The 15,112-nt window shown below is 69.2% G+C and overlaps 3 protein-coding genes across 3 annotated transcripts; all 3 read left to right on the top strand.

The window, feature by feature from the left end:
- The first annotated feature begins 175 nt into the window (after positions 1-175).
- On the top strand, positions 176-3,136 carry LOC118259005 (uncharacterized). Its single transcript, XM_035568165.2, has 2 exons — positions 176-322; positions 1,773-3,136. Exons 1-2 carry the CDS (start codon positions 176-178, stop codon positions 2,889-2,891), a joined length of 1,266 nt encoding a protein of 421 aa, XP_035424058.2. The 3' UTR covers positions 2,892-3,136.
- A 1,506-nt stretch (positions 3,137-4,642) lies between these two features.
- On the top strand, positions 4,643-7,274 carry DOHH (deoxyhypusine hydroxylase). The gene is given in 6 exon segments (XM_035568164.2): positions 4,643-4,753; positions 5,025-5,205; positions 5,207-5,372; positions 5,663-5,739; positions 5,874-6,111; positions 6,833-7,274. Coding segments are annotated over 5 exon segments (900 nt in total). The 5' UTR covers positions 4,643-4,753; positions 5,025-5,097; the 3' UTR covers positions 7,144-7,274.
- A 2,086-nt stretch (positions 7,275-9,360) lies between these two features.
- Positions 9,361-13,174, top strand: SMIM44 (small integral membrane protein 44). The gene is made up of 5 exons (XM_050715693.1): positions 9,361-9,812; positions 10,114-10,327; positions 12,487-12,604; positions 12,727-12,765; positions 12,899-13,174. The coding sequence occupies exons 1-5, from the start codon at positions 9,518-9,520 to the stop codon at positions 13,172-13,174; spliced, it is 942 nt and encodes a 313-aa protein (XP_050571650.1). The 5' UTR covers positions 9,361-9,517.
- The last annotated feature ends 1,938 nt before the right edge of the window (positions 13,175-15,112 follow it).

A 15,112-nucleotide genomic window follows, 5' to 3' on the forward strand; every position in this document is an offset into this window, starting at 1 on the left:
CCGCTCCCGGCCCCGTTATCCCGGGAGGGGGCCCCGGGGGCTCCGAAACGACTCCGGGGGGATGGGGGGGGGGGGGAGACCGGCCCCGAGCCGAGGCTCGCGGATCCGCCCCGGCGGTCCCTCCGTGACCCCGCGGCCGATCACTTCCAGGGCGGCCCCGGCTCCCGATTTGAAAATGCAGCAGCGGCTGCTGGTGCTGCTGGGCGCGCTGGCGCGGCGGGCGGGCGGGCGGCGCCGGGCCATGGCCGGGCGCTGGGACGGGCCGCAGCGGCGGGCCTGGCTCCGCCACTACTACAGCCAGCGGCAGAAGCGGCTCATGACGGTGCCGGGAGGGCGGGGGGGGCGGCGGGAACGGGGGGGCACCGGGAAGGGATGGGGATGGGGGGAGGTGGGGGGGGAGGGGACTGGGGGACGGGGAGGTGGAGGAGGGGGTAGGGGGTGCGGAGGGGATGGGGGGGTCACAGGGACGCGGGGGGGTCACAGGGACATGGGGGGGTCGCATGGACACGGGGGAGTCACAGGGATGTGGGGGTTATGGGGGGGGTCACAGGGACACGGGGGGGTCACAGGGGTGTGGGGGTTACGGGGACACCGGGGGGGTCACAGGGATGTGGGGTGGGGACGGGGGACACAAAGGGTGGGGATGGGGCTGGGGGGCTGGACGCCAAGGACAGGGGATGAAGAGGGCACGGGGCACAGAGGTCACAAAAACGCGATTCAGTCAGAGAGGGACATGGCGAGATGAGGATGGGGCGTGGGGGGCGTGGGGGAGAAAAAGGATGGGGGACAGGAAGGGCAAGGGACAGGGGACACAAAGGTCACAGGGACACAAAGAGCGGGGATGAGGGACACAAAGGACAGGGGGCATGGGGGGCATGGATGATGGGGGGGTGAGCCTGGATGCGAAGGACAGGGGGTGCAGAGGGCACGGAGACACAAAGGACACGGGTTACAGAAGATGGGATGCGATCGGTGGGGGACATGAAGGACGTGGGGGCAAGGGGAGATAAAGGATGGGACATGGGGGACACGTGGGACACAAATACCTGGACGTGAAGGATGGGAGACAGGAAGGACTTGGGGGGGGGGGGCGTCACAGAGGTCAACAAGGACACAAAGGGTGAGGATGGGGACATGAGGGACAAAACAGATCGGGGGTGTGAGCCTGGACACAAAGGATGGGACGTGCGGGACAGGGGTGTGAGGACCTGGGGACTGGGCAGTGGGGACGAGCGGTCTGGGAGGAGAGCTCTGTGAACGCACTTTCCTGGAGCAGTTGCTGAGGAAGGCAAAAAAAAAAAAAAAAAAAAGCTCCATTTTAGCTTAAAGCTGTTTCTTAGCATTTTGAAACAGAAAGACAATTCCCGTGGAAGAGCCAGGAGCATGGGGGGCTCGGTGCCCCTTCAATAACCAGCAGGCCTGCAGTTGGCTCTGCTGCAGGAAAGTGAATAATGCTCGTCGGAGAGTACAAACACAGCGAAAGCACGCTGACCGCCCCAAAAGGAGCCTCCTCTAGAACGCTCCTCTGTGCAACCTGGGCCGCTTGTCCAGACTCACGGCCACTGTTTGGCGGCTTTAGGATGGGGTTTCCCAGGAACGGGAAAATTTGACCCAGGTTCTGCCAGCCTGGTGCCACCGGGCGTCCTCCCTGCCCTGCGCCTCTCGAGGTGGCTTGAGCTGCGTCCTCGGAGGGAAAAAATAACCCGGACTGGGGGTGTTTGGGGTGGGGAACGGCCGCCTCACGCCCCCGTGGTCTCCCCCCTGCCTTGCAGCTCCTGATCGCTCGCCGGAGGAGAACCAGCTGCTACTTCTACCCCCGCGCCTGGCCCAGCATCCGGGGCGCGGACTGGTGGGAGCGGGTGGTGCTGAAGGAGTTCCGTCCCCAGGACTGGCTGGAGAAGTTCCGGATGTCCAGGGAGACCTTCTTCTACGTCTGCAACAGGCTGCGGCCGGGGCTGGCTCCGCACAGCGCCCACTTCCACCCCACGCTGCCCCTGGAGAAGCGGGTGGCCGTGGCCCTGTGGCACTTGGCCACCAACGTGGAGTACCAGACTCTGAGCCCGCTCTTCGGCGTGGGGCCCTCCACGGTGCAGACGTGCGTGCGGGAGGTGAGCTACGCCGTGGTCCTGCTGCTGAAGCCCCTCTACCTCCGGCTGCCCAACGAGAAGGAGCTGGAGAACATGGTGCGCATCTTCCGCGCCCGCTGGGGCTTCCCGCACTGCATCGGCGCCCTGGACAGCCTCCACATCCCCATCAACCCCCCGCTGCGCCTCAGCGCCGACTACTGCAACGGCCAGGGCTGGCACTCCATCCTCACCCAGGCCACCGTGGACGGGCTGGGCCAGTTCTGGGACGTCTCCACCGCCTTCCCCGGCAGCATGGAGAACAGCGCGGTCCTGGAGAGCTCCAGCCTGTGGGTGCTGGCCCAGGAGGGCCGGCTGTGCCCCAACCCGCCCAAGCACTTCATGGGGAAGGCGCAGAAGTACGTGCTGCTGGGCGACGCCACCTACCCCCTGCAAGACTGGATCCTCAAGCCCTACCAGGAGGATGAGAACCTCACCCAGCGGCAGCTGCAGTTCAACTACCGCCTCAAGCGGGCGCACAGCGTGATCGAGAACGCCTTCCTGCGCCTGAAGGCTCGCTGGCAGATCCTCCTCAAGTGCGACGACTGCAGCCTGGAGCTGCTGCCCACCCTCGTCCTCGCCTGCTGCATCCTGCACAACGTCTGCGAAGCGCACGACAACCCCTTCAACGAGGAGTGGCTGGAGGGCACTGAGCCCACCGAGCTGCCCAAGCCCTGCCAGCCTGCGCCCGCCGCCATGGAGGACGGCCGGGCCGAGCAGGTGCGCGAGCTGATGTGCCAGTACTTCGAGAGCTGCGGGGAGGGCTGACAGCGGCAGGGACACGGCCCTGCTGCCTCCCTGGGCTCGGGTGGACGCCCCGGGACGCTGGCCCGGCGGTACCGGGCTGCTCGGCCAGGACTGCCGCACCGGCCCGTTGGCTCCTGCTGGTTTTGCCTCGGTGGGTGCAGGCAGCGGGATGTATTTCACCCCCGTGCTCTCTCCTGGGATCCGATCGATCTTGTGACGTGCTCTGTGCTGTGTAAATAAAGCGGGGATCACGTTCTGGCTGGGGAGAGGGCCGTCAGGTTGTCCTGGTGCGGATAAGTGCCAGCTCCTCACGGGGCCTGGCTGCAGCAGGTCTCTGTGCCATGGCCCCCGCGTCAGGAGGAGCTCAGGAGGGCATTCGAAGAAGGCAGAACCCCCCAGAAGGTACAAATCCTGTTGTGTGAACGTGCCTGGGAGGGAAAGGGAAGGAGGGGGCAGAGCAGCAACTGGCCGGGGGCTGGCACCGGTGGGGAAGGAAACTGCACCTGCAACCCCCAGCTCTGGCTCTGCTCGGCTGGGGCTTTGCGCTGGGGGGGGTCTGCGCCCCGTCCCGCTGCCCAGCTGGTTGTGCCAGCACCTCCCAGCCCCGATCCCAGCCCCGGCTTGCAGGGCAGCACGCAGCTCTGCCTGCTATCGGCTGAGAAATCGCGCGGCGGCTGAGCCCTGTGGCACGCCGCCTCGCCTCGCCGTGCCAGGGCAGAGCCGGCTGCCGGCGCACAGACACCTTCCTCAGCATTTCGTCTGCAGGTGGTAGGCGGGGGAGCGGCACGGGCACGTCGGGCCGTGCCAGCCTTCCCTCGGGGACGGGCCCGCCGCCCCTGGGCTTGGGGAGCAGCGAGCAGAGGCAGCAGGGCAGCCGCCCCCTCCCCGCCTTGGCCCCGGCCCCAAATCCTCACCCTCCCGGCACCCAGAGCGCTGCAGGCTGCTCGCCGGCGGTGCCGTCAGCGTCGGACGGGGCCTGTTTGCAGCCTGCCCGATTTTCACGTCCGTGTTTTGCAACCCAAAAGCAGCAGCCGGGAGGCATCGCCTCGGAGCTGGGAGCGGGGGAGCGCAGCGCCGCTCCCAGCCTCCTCGCCGCGGGGCTCAGCGCCCCCCGTTCGCCTCACGCCGGTGGGGCCGAGCAGTGGAAGATCGGGGTCCCGGGAGAGGGGCGGCTGGGAAGGCGCGATGGGGAGCGCGTTCACCTCGGGACAGCGGCAGGGGGGTGGGAATTGGCCTGCAGGGCCTGCAGGAGGGTCCCGCACGCTGGCGGCAGGGATGCCGGGCGTCCCACGGGGACTGGGGGCTGCGCTGGGAGCAGAAGGAGCCCACGGCTGGGTGCACGGCACCGCCTGGGGGGGGTGAAATGGGGAGACTGCTGCTGCTGGGCTGGGGCTGGGGGGCATCGGGGCAGCTCAGGGGACTGTGGGATAGCCCCGGGGGGCAGCTCTGGGGGGCACTGGGGCAGCCCACGGGCTGTGGGGAAGACTTAAGGGGCTGTGGGGCAGCCCTGGGGGGCAGTGGGGCAGCTCAGGGGCAGTGGGGCAGCCCAAGGTCTATGGGGCAGCCCTGGGGCGCAGCCCAGAGGCCGTGTAGGGCCGCCCCCCGCCCCCCACGGCTGCCTCATGGCCCCAGGGCGCTCCCCAGCCCCACCCCCGCCCCGACTCGCCCACCCCCCCCGCGCCACTGCGCATGCGCCAGCGCCGACCTCCTCCCCCGCCCCCTCCCTTCCTTCCCCCGGCCGCTCCCACCCGGCGGGGCGGGGCGGGGGGGGAGGCTGCGCCGCGCGCGCGCGCGCTGGGGGCGGGCCCGGGTCCCCCTGCGCGAGAACCGCCGGGTGGGAGCGGCCGAGCGCGGTCACGTGGGGCGCAGCATGGCGGCGCGCGGTGAGTGCGGGGCCCGGCGCCGGTGCGGGTCCGGCGCGGTTCTGGGTCCGGCGCGGCGCAGGGACCCGCCCGCTCGGTTCCGGCCCGCGGCGGGGCCCGGCTCCGGTTCCGGCTCCGGTTCCCTCCCCCGGTCCCGGCCCCGAGCCGGGGCTGGGCCCTGCCCGCAGTGCCCGCTCCCGGGGCCTGGCCCCGCTCCGTGCCCCGTGCGCCGGGCCGGGGGCGGGAGCTCGCCCGTTAGCCCGGAGCCCTCTGAGCCCTTCCCTGTGCGCAGGAGCCCGCAGAGCGTGACCGGGAGAGACCGGAGGAGCGTGACCGGAGCAGCGACCGACCGGGAGCCCCCCGCCATGGTGACCGAGGAGCAGGTCTCCGCCATCGGCCGCACGCTGCTGGACGCGGCGCAGCCGCTGCCCGCCCGGTTCCGCGCCCTCTTCACCCTGCGCAACCTGGGCGGCCCCCGCGGCCGTGGCCTGCATCGGCCGGGCCTTCGGGGACGGCTCGGCGCTGCTCAAGCACGAGCTGGCCTACTGCCTGGGCCAGATGCGGGACGAAGCCGCCATCCCCGTGCTGCTCGGCGTGCTGCGGGACACCCGCCAGGAGCCCATGGTCCGGCACGAGGCGGGTACGGCGCCGCGGGAGGGGGGCGTGCTGAAACCCGGCGCGTGTCCCCGCCCGCGTCACGGCTCGGGGGGCCCGAAGCGCCTGCCCGCGGCCCCCGGCCGGGCCGGGTGTCCGGGCCTCGCCTCCCCGCGGGCCGTTCGCCGTGCTTGTTTGTGCGGCCGCGGTGTCTGGGAGGTCGGCGTCAGGCCTGCGGGGCGGGGCGAGGCCCTGCCGGGGAGCACGGCGGGGTTCTTCTCGCCCCGACACCTCCCTGAGACACCCCAGCCACCTCCTGACGTCTCCTTCCCGCAGGTGAAGCCCTGGGCGCCATTGGGAACCCCGAGGTGCTGGACGTCCTGAAGCAGTACTCGGAGGACCCCGTGGTTGAGGTGAGGCTCTGGGGGTGGCAGTTTCCGCGGGCATTCGGAGCCATGCCAGCAGCAGCAGGTGCTCGCTGCTGGGGCGTGCTCCCAGCGCTGCTCGGGGCCGTCCCGCATCCAGGCCCGCGTCCTCGTCCCCGCAGGTGGCGGAGACGTGCCAGCTGGCCGTCAAGAGGCTGGAGTGGCTGCGGGAGCACGGGGAGGAGCCGGGCGCCAGCCCCTACCAGTCGGTGGATCCCGCTCCCCCTGCCGAGGAGACGGACGTGGCCAAGCTGCGCGAAGCCCTACTGGATGAGGGGCGCCCGCTCTTCGACCGCTACCGGGCCATGTTCGCCCTGCGGAACCTGGGCGGCCGGGACGCCGTGCTGGCGCTGGCTGACGGTAAGGGCCCGGCTGGGGCCGCCTGCTGTCTCCTCTCTGCAGGTTAATCCAGGATCGGCCTCGCCTAAATCCAGAGATGTGCGGCTCCTCGAGCTGCTGCTTCTAGCGCTGCCTTCCCCCCTGCTTGCTTGCGGAGAGGACTCAGCCCAGAACTGGTGTGGGATTTGGCGGTCTGAGCTGGTGGTTCCTGGCGCTGGGGACCCGCTTTTGTCCGCCCTGGAAGGTCCGAGGCCACCCAGCCTCATCCTGGGCTCCGGAGATTGTTCTGGAAAGGGCGTGAATGTGTCCTGGCCAGGGAAGGGGCAGAGCGCAGCCCCGGACCCTGTTGGTCCCTCTCTGCAGCCCCAGGGAAGTGGATGGTGCCTTCTGGCCACCTGGTGTGAGCCGAGGGCATGCCCGTGCCATCGGATGAGGTGTGCAGGGCTCTGGGACCTCGTCTTGCTGTCTCACAGCTTCCCAGTCCTGCGGGGCTTCCTCTGCAGCACGGGCAGGCTGCTACACGCGCGGGGCACTGCAGTCCCAGTGGCGGGGCAACACGGGGAGAGGGAGCAGCGTGAGACCCTGCCCCCAGAGCCCCACGGGCCAGGGGAGAGGCAGCTGCGGGCTCCAAGCCCCATCCGACCGCCCCGCGCCTCCCCCTGCCCCGCAGCGTTTGGGTGGGGGGCCTCGGGTCGGCACCCCGGCGAGCTTTGGGGATTCACTCTCGCCTCTTCTCCCGCAGGGCTCCAGGCCGGCAGCGCCCTGTTCCGCCATGAGATCGGCTACGTGCTGGGCCAGATGCAGGACGAGGCGTGCGTGCCGCAGCTGACGGCCGCGCTGCGCAGCCGCGCCGAGAGCCCCATGGTGCGGCACGAGTGCGCCGAGGCCCTGGGCGCCATCGCCCGCCCCTCCTGCCTGGAGACCCTGCGCGCCTTCGCCCGGGACGAGGAGCGGGTGGTGCGGGAGAGCTGCGAGGTGGCGCTGGACATGTACGAGTACGAGAACGGCTCCCAGTTCCAGTACGCCGACGGGCTCTGCAAGCTGCAGGCCTGAGCCCGGCCGGGCGCGCCGCCGCCTTCCCCTGGGCGCGCTTCCCCGTCTGCCGGCACGGCTCCGTGCCCGGCCGGCGGAGGCGGAACTGGATTTGCTCTCTGGCACCATTACAGCTGCCTTCTGCATCCAAATCCAGGCTGAGCTGCTACTTGCCCCCCCCACCCCCCCGGTTTCCTGGACCTGCCCCTTCCCCTGCCCGCAGCCTGGCTCGGGGCTCGGAGCGGGTGGGCTCTCGCTGCCTGTCGGAGCCCGTCGCGGCGGCTCGGGGCGCGCGGGCTCTGCTTTCCCCACCTGAGCTTCGCCGGAGGGGTCGGGGCTGGCTTCAGGCGCTCGCTCCTGTAGGTTGGAGCTGCGCGGAGCCTCGGCATTGCCCTCGGTGTTGGTGCCGAGCCGGGGCCCTCCTTCCCTCCGCAGCTGCTGGGGCGCTGGAGGAGCCGCCGTGGGTTTGGCCTCTCCTGTCGGGGCAGGCTGGCTCTGCGCTGCAGCAGCCTTTGCATTGGGATGGGGCTTGTTCCGTGGCGAGGCTTGGAAGATTTGGCCACGGTTTTTCTTTCTGCAGGGAATGGCACTGCAGTGAGGGCTTACAGGGTGAGGCAGAGCCTGCCTGGACTTCCCCCGTGTTTAAGCAGAGCCGGAGGGCGGCGGCTGCCGCCTGCTGCCAGCACCCAGCACCCAAATCCCCCGGGCGCGCACGGGGCTGGGAGGAAATAAAGCACCGGCCGTGGGCACCGGTGTGAGCAGAGCCGTGATTCAACACCGCGGGGTCCGGCCCCATCCGGGGGTCCCTGGGGCTGCCCTCACAGCACGGGGGGGGCCCCAGCGTGGGCAAAGACCCCCCATGGGGTGAGCCGTGCCCGGAGTCCTCGCGGTGCTGCCGCGTGGGGTGTCCGTGCCAGCCTCCTGCTGACGGCGCCTCTCCCCTTGACCGAAGTCTCTGCGTGAGTCACTCGGGCTCGATCCTCTCAGTCCCCAAAGCTGCCGCTCCCCCGGTGCTGTGGCAGCCCCAGGGCTTTGTGCCGGGGGAAGGAGGGAGCGGGGAGCCCCAGCGCGGTCCCAGTCTGGTCCAGCTCAGCACCCCGTGGCAGGAGCCTCGTGGCACCACGATTTTGGTCGCCAGAAGCCAGACACGGGTGCCTGAGCGCTGTGGCGTGGGTGCGACACGGAGGAGGGGGGGCCACCAGCTGCCAGACCTCGGTTCCTCTGCGCTGGTGACAGCCAGCCGCCGGTTTCACACCCGTGCAGAGGCGCCGGCTGTCGTGCGGCTTCTCGCCTCGCCCCCTCCGCCCCGCGCAGACCGCGGGTGGCAGGCGGCTTTGAGGCGGCACCGCCAGGCCTTGGGGCGCCGCCGTGCCCGGCCGTGTCCGCTGTGGGCGCTGGGGACAGGGACGTGGGGCGGGGGCCGCGCCGTCTCCCCCCGTGCCACGCTGTCGGCGCCCCACGGGAGCGCAGGTTGCGGTGCGCCTGGCGCTCCCCGGCGTGCTCGGCCCCGGTTATCGCACCGGGCTGCTCCAACCCTTGCTCCCTGCTTCCCGGCACTGATTTTCCAGTTGTGAATCACGCAGCCCAGGCAGGAGCGATGCCAAATTTTTGCCTCTGCTCTCCCTGCCCCCCCCCCCCCACCATCTCCTCCCGCCTGCCTGCAAAAAAACCTCAACTCCTCCAAATGCCTTTTAAGCCCGAACTGGAACGAAAGCGGCATTTTTGCGGCCGGGATCTGGCCTGGGCGCAGCAGAGCCGGGACGTGCGTGGGGAGGAGGGCCTGGGCGCCGAGCCCTGCCTTGGCACCGGCTCCAGCGCGGGCATCACAGGCACCTCCGTCCCTCCCTGGCGATCCCACCCCGGGAAGGGATTGGGGTTTTTCCAGGTCTTTTGGGCACTCGGTGCTGGAGGGGGACCCAGGCGGGACCCGGGGTGCCGGGAATGCTGCGGGCCCCCTCCTGGCCTCCAGCTCCGGTGCTGAGGGCATCGCTTTCGGGCAGCGCTGGGCCCCGTCAAGGACTTGGCCCCATCTGCTCGGGGGATTCGGGGCCTGCAGGGGGATTTAGCCGGGGGGGGGGGAGCGTGCCCGAGCTGGGGGTGTCCCTCCCCTCCCTGCCTTTGGGGACTCCCCAGCTGCAGCCGATTCCCCGCTCACAAGGGGACGCGGGTACCTGCAGCGCCACGTGAGGGGGGGCGGGGGGTATTTTGGGGACACCCCCCCCCCCCAGCCACCTTGGACACTTCTTGCCCCCCCCCATGCTGAGCTCGCCCGGGCTGTGCCCGGATTACCGGCGCTAAGCTCCTTCCCGCGGCTGCTCTGTCCTCCGCGCCGGCGGGCGAGCGGCTCCCTGAGCGCGGGGGGCATGGGGGCCGCGGGGGAGCCTCGGGGACCCTGATGCCGCCTGTCCCCTGCGTCCCCCCACGTGGCGGAGGTTCGGGTGGCTCCGGGCCAGGGCACGGGGGGGGGAGCTTGGCGATGGCCCTGCCGGGGGGCGCCGTGCCGCGGCACCTGCTGCAGTCCCCCCCCGAGGAGGACGGGGTGCTCTACGTGGAGTACAAGCCCCCCGCCCTGGACAGCATCCGCCTGCCCCGCTACGTCGTCTACCTGGTGATGGCGGCCAGCCTGGTGCTGGTGGTGGCGTACGCCATCGTGGGCCACCTCATCAAGGACCTGGTGCACGACTTCGCCGGTGAGTCCTTGCGGGGGGGGGGGGGGGGGACACGGGGCTGAGCCACGGGGGTCCTCGTGGGGCTGGGGGGGGGGCGAGAGGGTCCCCAACCAGCCCAGAGGGGAAACGGGGCGCTGGGGATGCTGGGGCACGGGGCAGGACCCCGCCGGCCAAAGGGGCGGATTTTTCTCCCCAGATAAATGCAGAACGAGGCCTGTTGCGCACAGTTCAGGTTTTTGCTGCATTGCTCCGGGGCTGGGGACCCCCCTGGGGGACACCGCGGCGGGGACGCGCTGCCCACGGCCCCGTCTTTGTCCCGCAGATTGGGCGTTCGGGCCCAAGCCGGAGGAGGAGAAGGCGGTGATGGGCGAGGGCGGCGTGCTGGAGGTGGAGTGGCCGGAGGAGGACGGGGCGCTGCCGGAGGAGAGGCCGCAGGGCGAAGGCGCCGGCGCGCTGCCCGGCATGGACATCCCGCTGGGGCTGCTCTCCGCCGCCCCGCGCGGCTCCATCTCCTTCGCCGACCCCCACAAGAAGAGGTTTTTCTAGGGGGGACCCCGCTGCGAAGCCCCCGTGTCCCCTCCCCGCCGCTCCGTCCCCGTCCCCCCGCACCGCGGTGGTGCCAACGCGCGCGTCTCGGGGCTGCCGTCGCGCTGCACCCCAATAACCCCCCCGCTCCCCGTCCTGCTGGGGTGCCCCGACCTTGGCCCATCGGCATGGGTGCACGCGGGCGTGGCACGGCCACGGCCACAGGGCCACACAGATGGCCACACGGCCACACAGACGGACGCACGGACACAGAGGCGGGCGCTGGGGGGGCGCAGACACAGATGTGCCCCCGGGCGTGGGCGCAGACCCTCGGGGCGCGGGCGTGCACACGCGGAAACCTGGGCGCACGCCGCTGCACGTGAGCGCGGGCGTGCACAGACACACGGAGACGCCCAGACAGACGGACAGACGGACAGATGGACAGGCAGACACCCGGCTGTGTGCTGAGGCCCCCGCCAGAGCCAGAGCCAGGCCCTGCAGGATGGGGCAGGGCTCGGCAGCGCCCACGGGTGCCCCCAAAGCTGATCTGAGCGGGAGCAAAGCGCCCACGAGCCTCTGGGAGAGGGCAGCGTGGGCGGGGGGGGCTCCGTGCAGACCCCCACCCTTAAAGCAAGGCGGGGCCTGGACCCCCCCCCCCCCAGCCCTTTGCTGGGGACCCCATCCCCACGTCCCCAGGGATTCTTCACCCCCTCGGGGAATTGCAGTGGGAGGGGGCCCCGGTGGAGCCCACCCGTGGGTGCTGCCCCCTCTGTTTTCTCCCTGAGGACAGAGCGAGGCAGAGCGGAGCCGCCCGCGGCCGCTGCCAAGGTCTTGGCAATAAGGGCATTAATATTTACCCGGTTATGGCACCCGGCACTCCCCGGGCACGTGGGGGGCAGCGGGGAAGAGATAAGCCCCCTCCGTCCGTCTGGCCAGGCCCCCACCCGCCCGTCCCTCTGTCCGTCCGTCCATCTGCACCCACCGGGCAAATCCTGCCCCTGCTGCGTGAAGCCGCTCTTCCAAAACAACACCGACAAGCCCCAAATCTGCCTCTTCTCCCCCCAAAACTGCGCTGCTCCCACGCTGCCAGGGGGCAGCTCCCCAGCTGCTCCCAGTCCGCCCAGTCTCCCCAGTGCCTGGGGTGCTGTTCCCGTGGCGCTGCGTCCAGGGGTCCCGGTGGGTGCTGGGGGCCCGTGGGTGCTGGTGGCGGAGAGGGGCGGAGGTGCCGCCACCCGGGGGTTAAGGGCACCGCGTTGCCATGGCACTTGGTGGCACTTGTCCTCCTGAGCCCAATAAAAGCCGCCCCTTGGCCCCGGGTGCAGGGAGCGGTGCCGCGTGCTGGGAGACGAGCGCCCGCCTCGGGGTGCAGGATCGGGCCCCTCCGCCGCCCCGCAATGCCGAGGACCCCGCAGCCCCTGGGGCTGCTGCTCCTGCTCGCCCTCGCTGCCACCGCCCGGGGACAGGAGGGTAAGTGCCACCGGCACCCCACTGCCCTCCCCAGTATGACCAGTCTGCCCAGTGCCTCGAGCGCCGGCACTGCGGCAGCAGCCGTTCTGGGGTCAGAGCAGGAAAATTTGGGGGCGACTGCTCCACCCCGTGCCAGGCACCCTGTGCTCTCATGGGGACAGGTTGGCTGTGGCAGGGGTGGCTTTGTCACTGGGCCTCAGCACCCCAGTGTCCCCCAGTGTCCCCCAGTGCCAGGCTCAGGCACTACGCCCTGAGGTGGAGGGTGCTGTCCTCTGTGGCACGGGGCTCCCCTGAACCTGTCCCCGTCCCTGTCCCCATTCCCACCCCTGTCCCTATTGCTGTCCCTGCCCCCATCCCTGTCCCTGTCCTTGTCCCTGCCCTCACTGCTGTTCTCATTCCCATCCCCATCCCTGCCCCTATTGCTGTCTCTGTCCCCATTGCTGTCCCTATCCCTGTCCCCATACCCATCCCTATCCTTGCCCCTATTGCTCTGTCCCCATCCCCATCCCCGTCCCCAATGCTGTCCCCATCCCCAACCTCATCGCTGTCCCTGTCCCTATTCCTATTGCTATGTCCCCCTTGCTGTCCCCTTCCCCGTCCCATCCCTATCCTTGCCCCCATCCCTGTCCCCGTCCCATTGCTGTCTCTGTCCCTATTGCTCCGTCCCCGTCCCCACGGCTGTCCCCGTCCCGGTGCCTTGCAGGCATCGTCTCCAAGCAGTGGCAGCCCTGGCTCGTTGGCCTCACGGCCGTCGTCGTCTTCCTCTTCATCGTCTTCGTGGCGCTGCTCGCCAACCGCTTCTGGCAGCTCAGGATGCGCAGGTGGGGGCCGGGGCCGCATCCTGCCCGGGCCGGGGGGCACCGCGCCCTTCGGGGGCAGGGTGCCGGGGGGGGCGGGGAGGGTCCGGTGCTGACGCCTCGTGTCCCCTCGTGTCCCCTCGCAGGAAGCGCGGAGCCCCCGAGGAGCCGCAGGCGATCGGCAGGTACCAGCCCCAGCCCCAGCCCCAGCCCCAGCCCCGCCTCAGTTTCCCCTCTGGGGGGTCCCACGCGTGGGAGTGTGGGGGGGGTGGAAGGCGGCAGCGCCCAGCTGACGGCCCCCCCCCCCGGTCCCCGCAGGCTGGAGAAAGCCGTCTACAGCAACGCGGCGGCCGACAGGGACAGCGACGACGAGTGGGAGCGCCACAAGGCCACGTCGCTGTGACACGCGTGGGCCGCGCTCCGGCCCGCCCGAGACCGCAACTCCACGCCGGGTTTTGCGGGGCGCCGAGCGCCGAACGGCCCCGGCTGACGGCAAAGCCCGGCCTGGACGCCGGCCCCGCGGGAATGGATACGGGACGCCACCCCCCCCCCCCCCCCACGGCAGCCCGCGGGACCCGCGTGGGGGCCGCGTGACGGGAGCCCACGGGGGGGGCTGTGGGCGGCCCCCCCGCTGTAGCCCTCCAGTAAAGCTGCCAGCCCGCCCCCGCCTCCCGTGTCTGGTGTTGCCGCGCGTGGGGACGGGGCCGTGCCCACCCACGCGTGGGTGCGGCGGGGGTGGGGCTGCCCCTCAACCCCACGGGACCCCTGGGTGACGGGGGTGTGTGTGTGTGGTGGTGACGTCATGCGGGTGCGTGGGGTGGTCACGTGGACGAGGTGATGCTGTCACGTTGGGGGGGGGGGCAGCACCCCACGCGTGGGTCACCCGTGGGTGCCCCAACCCCGTGTGGCCCCCCCCCCAGCGTGTTCCCCACGTGTGTCCCCCGGGAGCCGCCACCACCTGCGTGGGGAGAGGGCACCCACGGGTTGGGCCTCCCACGGGTGGCGGCACCCACCCAGGGCAGTGCCCGCCCCGCCCAGCAGCGCCCCCACGCGTGCCTCGGTGTCCCCCGTGGGGGCGGCGAAGGAAGCGCGGACGCGGCGTGGAGTTGAAGCATAGCTTGTTTAATTTTTATACATTTTTTCGTCTTTTTTTTTTTTTTTAACTTTTCTCTTTTCTCCTTTTTTTTTTCCTCCGCTTTTTTTTTTTTGTCTTTTTTTTAAATCTCTTTTTTTTTTTAATTTTTTTTCCTCTTTTTTTTTTTTTTTGCATAGGGGAGGGGGGCGAAAAAAAAAAAAAAACGGAAAAAGAAAAAAAAAAAAAACAACGCAAAAAAAAAATCCAACCAAAACCAAAAATGACCAAAAAAAAAAAAAAAAAAAACCACAAAAAATTCCCTAGCCACGTTCGGGAGCTGTGTGTAGGCAGGCGCGGCGGGGGGGCTGCGTTCGTGTACATGGAGTAATCAAATATCGTGAAAAGCTCCGGGGAGGCGAGCGGGGGTCCGGGGGGGGGGGGGCGGCATGCAGGGGGGGCACGCGTGGGGTCGGGGGGGGGGGCAGCGGCGCCCCGCTGCGCTCAGCCCCCGCAGGGTCACGGGGGGGGGGAACGCAGGGAGCGTGGGAGGGGGCTGGGGGGGGGGGGGGGGGGCACCCCCATGGGGAGGGGGTGTGAAGGGGGGGGGGGAGTGAGGGGGGGGGGGGGCAAGGAGCCCCCCAAAAAAGCGGGCGCGGGCGGCCGGCAGCGAGCGAGAGGCACTGCGTGGGATTTTTGGTATTGGTGTCGTCGTGGGCCTGCCGGCTGCCCCGCCGCGCTTTTTTTTTTTTTTTGAGGCCTTTTCTTGCCTTTCGGTTAGTTTTGTTCTTTTTTTGTAACACCCCCCCCCCCCCACCTCCCCCCATCCCACCCCCCCCCCCCCACCCCCCCCCCAAAATTTCCCCCCCGATCCGTCCCCGGCCCGCGGGTGCTGCCCGTGGGTGAGGGCCGGGGAGCAGCAGTTCCAAACGGAGAGTACGAAACGAAACAAAACGGAAAAAAGGAAAAAAAAACCAAGAAAAAAATAAAAACAAGAAAAAAACAAACAAACAACAACAAAAGACATATATATATATATATTTATATATATATATATTCCTTACTTTGCGACTTAAAGTACCTTAACTGCGTGTCGGCCCGCAGGGACCCGCGCCCCCCCCGCCCCTGCGGCCCCATATATATATATGTGGGTATATATATATATGTACAGGGATTTATTTATAGGTCACGAGGACTTCTTTCTTTTTTTTTTTTTTGATTTTTTTTTTGTATTTTTTTTCCCCATTTTTTTTTTTTTAACGCTTTTTCAACGCAAACGAGTACTAAAAACAACCCCCCCCTCGGGGACTGTAGTGCATGAGAACCGGAGCGAGCCCCGGGGCGTGGGGACCTGGGCTTGTGGCGGCGCGGGATTGTCCCCCCCCCACCCCCCCAAAAAATTGTCCCCAAGCCCCGGGGAGGGGACACCCCGCGATGACCCCCCCCCCGCCCCCCGGCGG

This window comes from Cygnus atratus, chromosome 26, assembly GCF_013377495.2.
Source record: "Cygnus atratus isolate AKBS03 ecotype Queensland, Australia chromosome 26, CAtr_DNAZoo_HiC_assembly, whole genome shotgun sequence".
Taxonomy (NCBI): Eukaryota; Metazoa; Chordata; class Aves; order Anseriformes; family Anatidae; genus Cygnus; species Cygnus atratus.

Excerpts from the sequence above, each read along its gene's own strand:
- SMIM44 (XM_050715693.1), top strand. The coding sequence starts at position 9,518 with ATGCCGCCTGTCCCCTGCGTCCCCCCACGTGGCGGAGGTTCGGGTGGC. Across the intron at positions 9,813-10,113 it reads CCTGGTGCACGACTTCGCCG|ATTGGGCGTTCGGGCCCAAG; the intron begins GTGAGTCCTTGC and ends TTTGTCCCGCAG. Across the intron at positions 12,766-12,898 it reads GAGCCGCAGGCGATCGGCAG|GCTGGAGAAAGCCGTCTACA; the intron begins GTACCAGCCCCA and ends CGGTCCCCGCAG.
- LOC118259005 (XM_035568165.2), top strand. The coding sequence starts at position 176 with ATGCAGCAGCGGCTGCTGGTGCTGCTGGGCGCGCTGGCGCGGCGGGCG. Across the intron at positions 323-1,772 it reads GGCAGAAGCGGCTCATGACG|CTCCTGATCGCTCGCCGGAG; the intron begins GTGCCGGGAGGG and ends CCTGCCTTGCAG.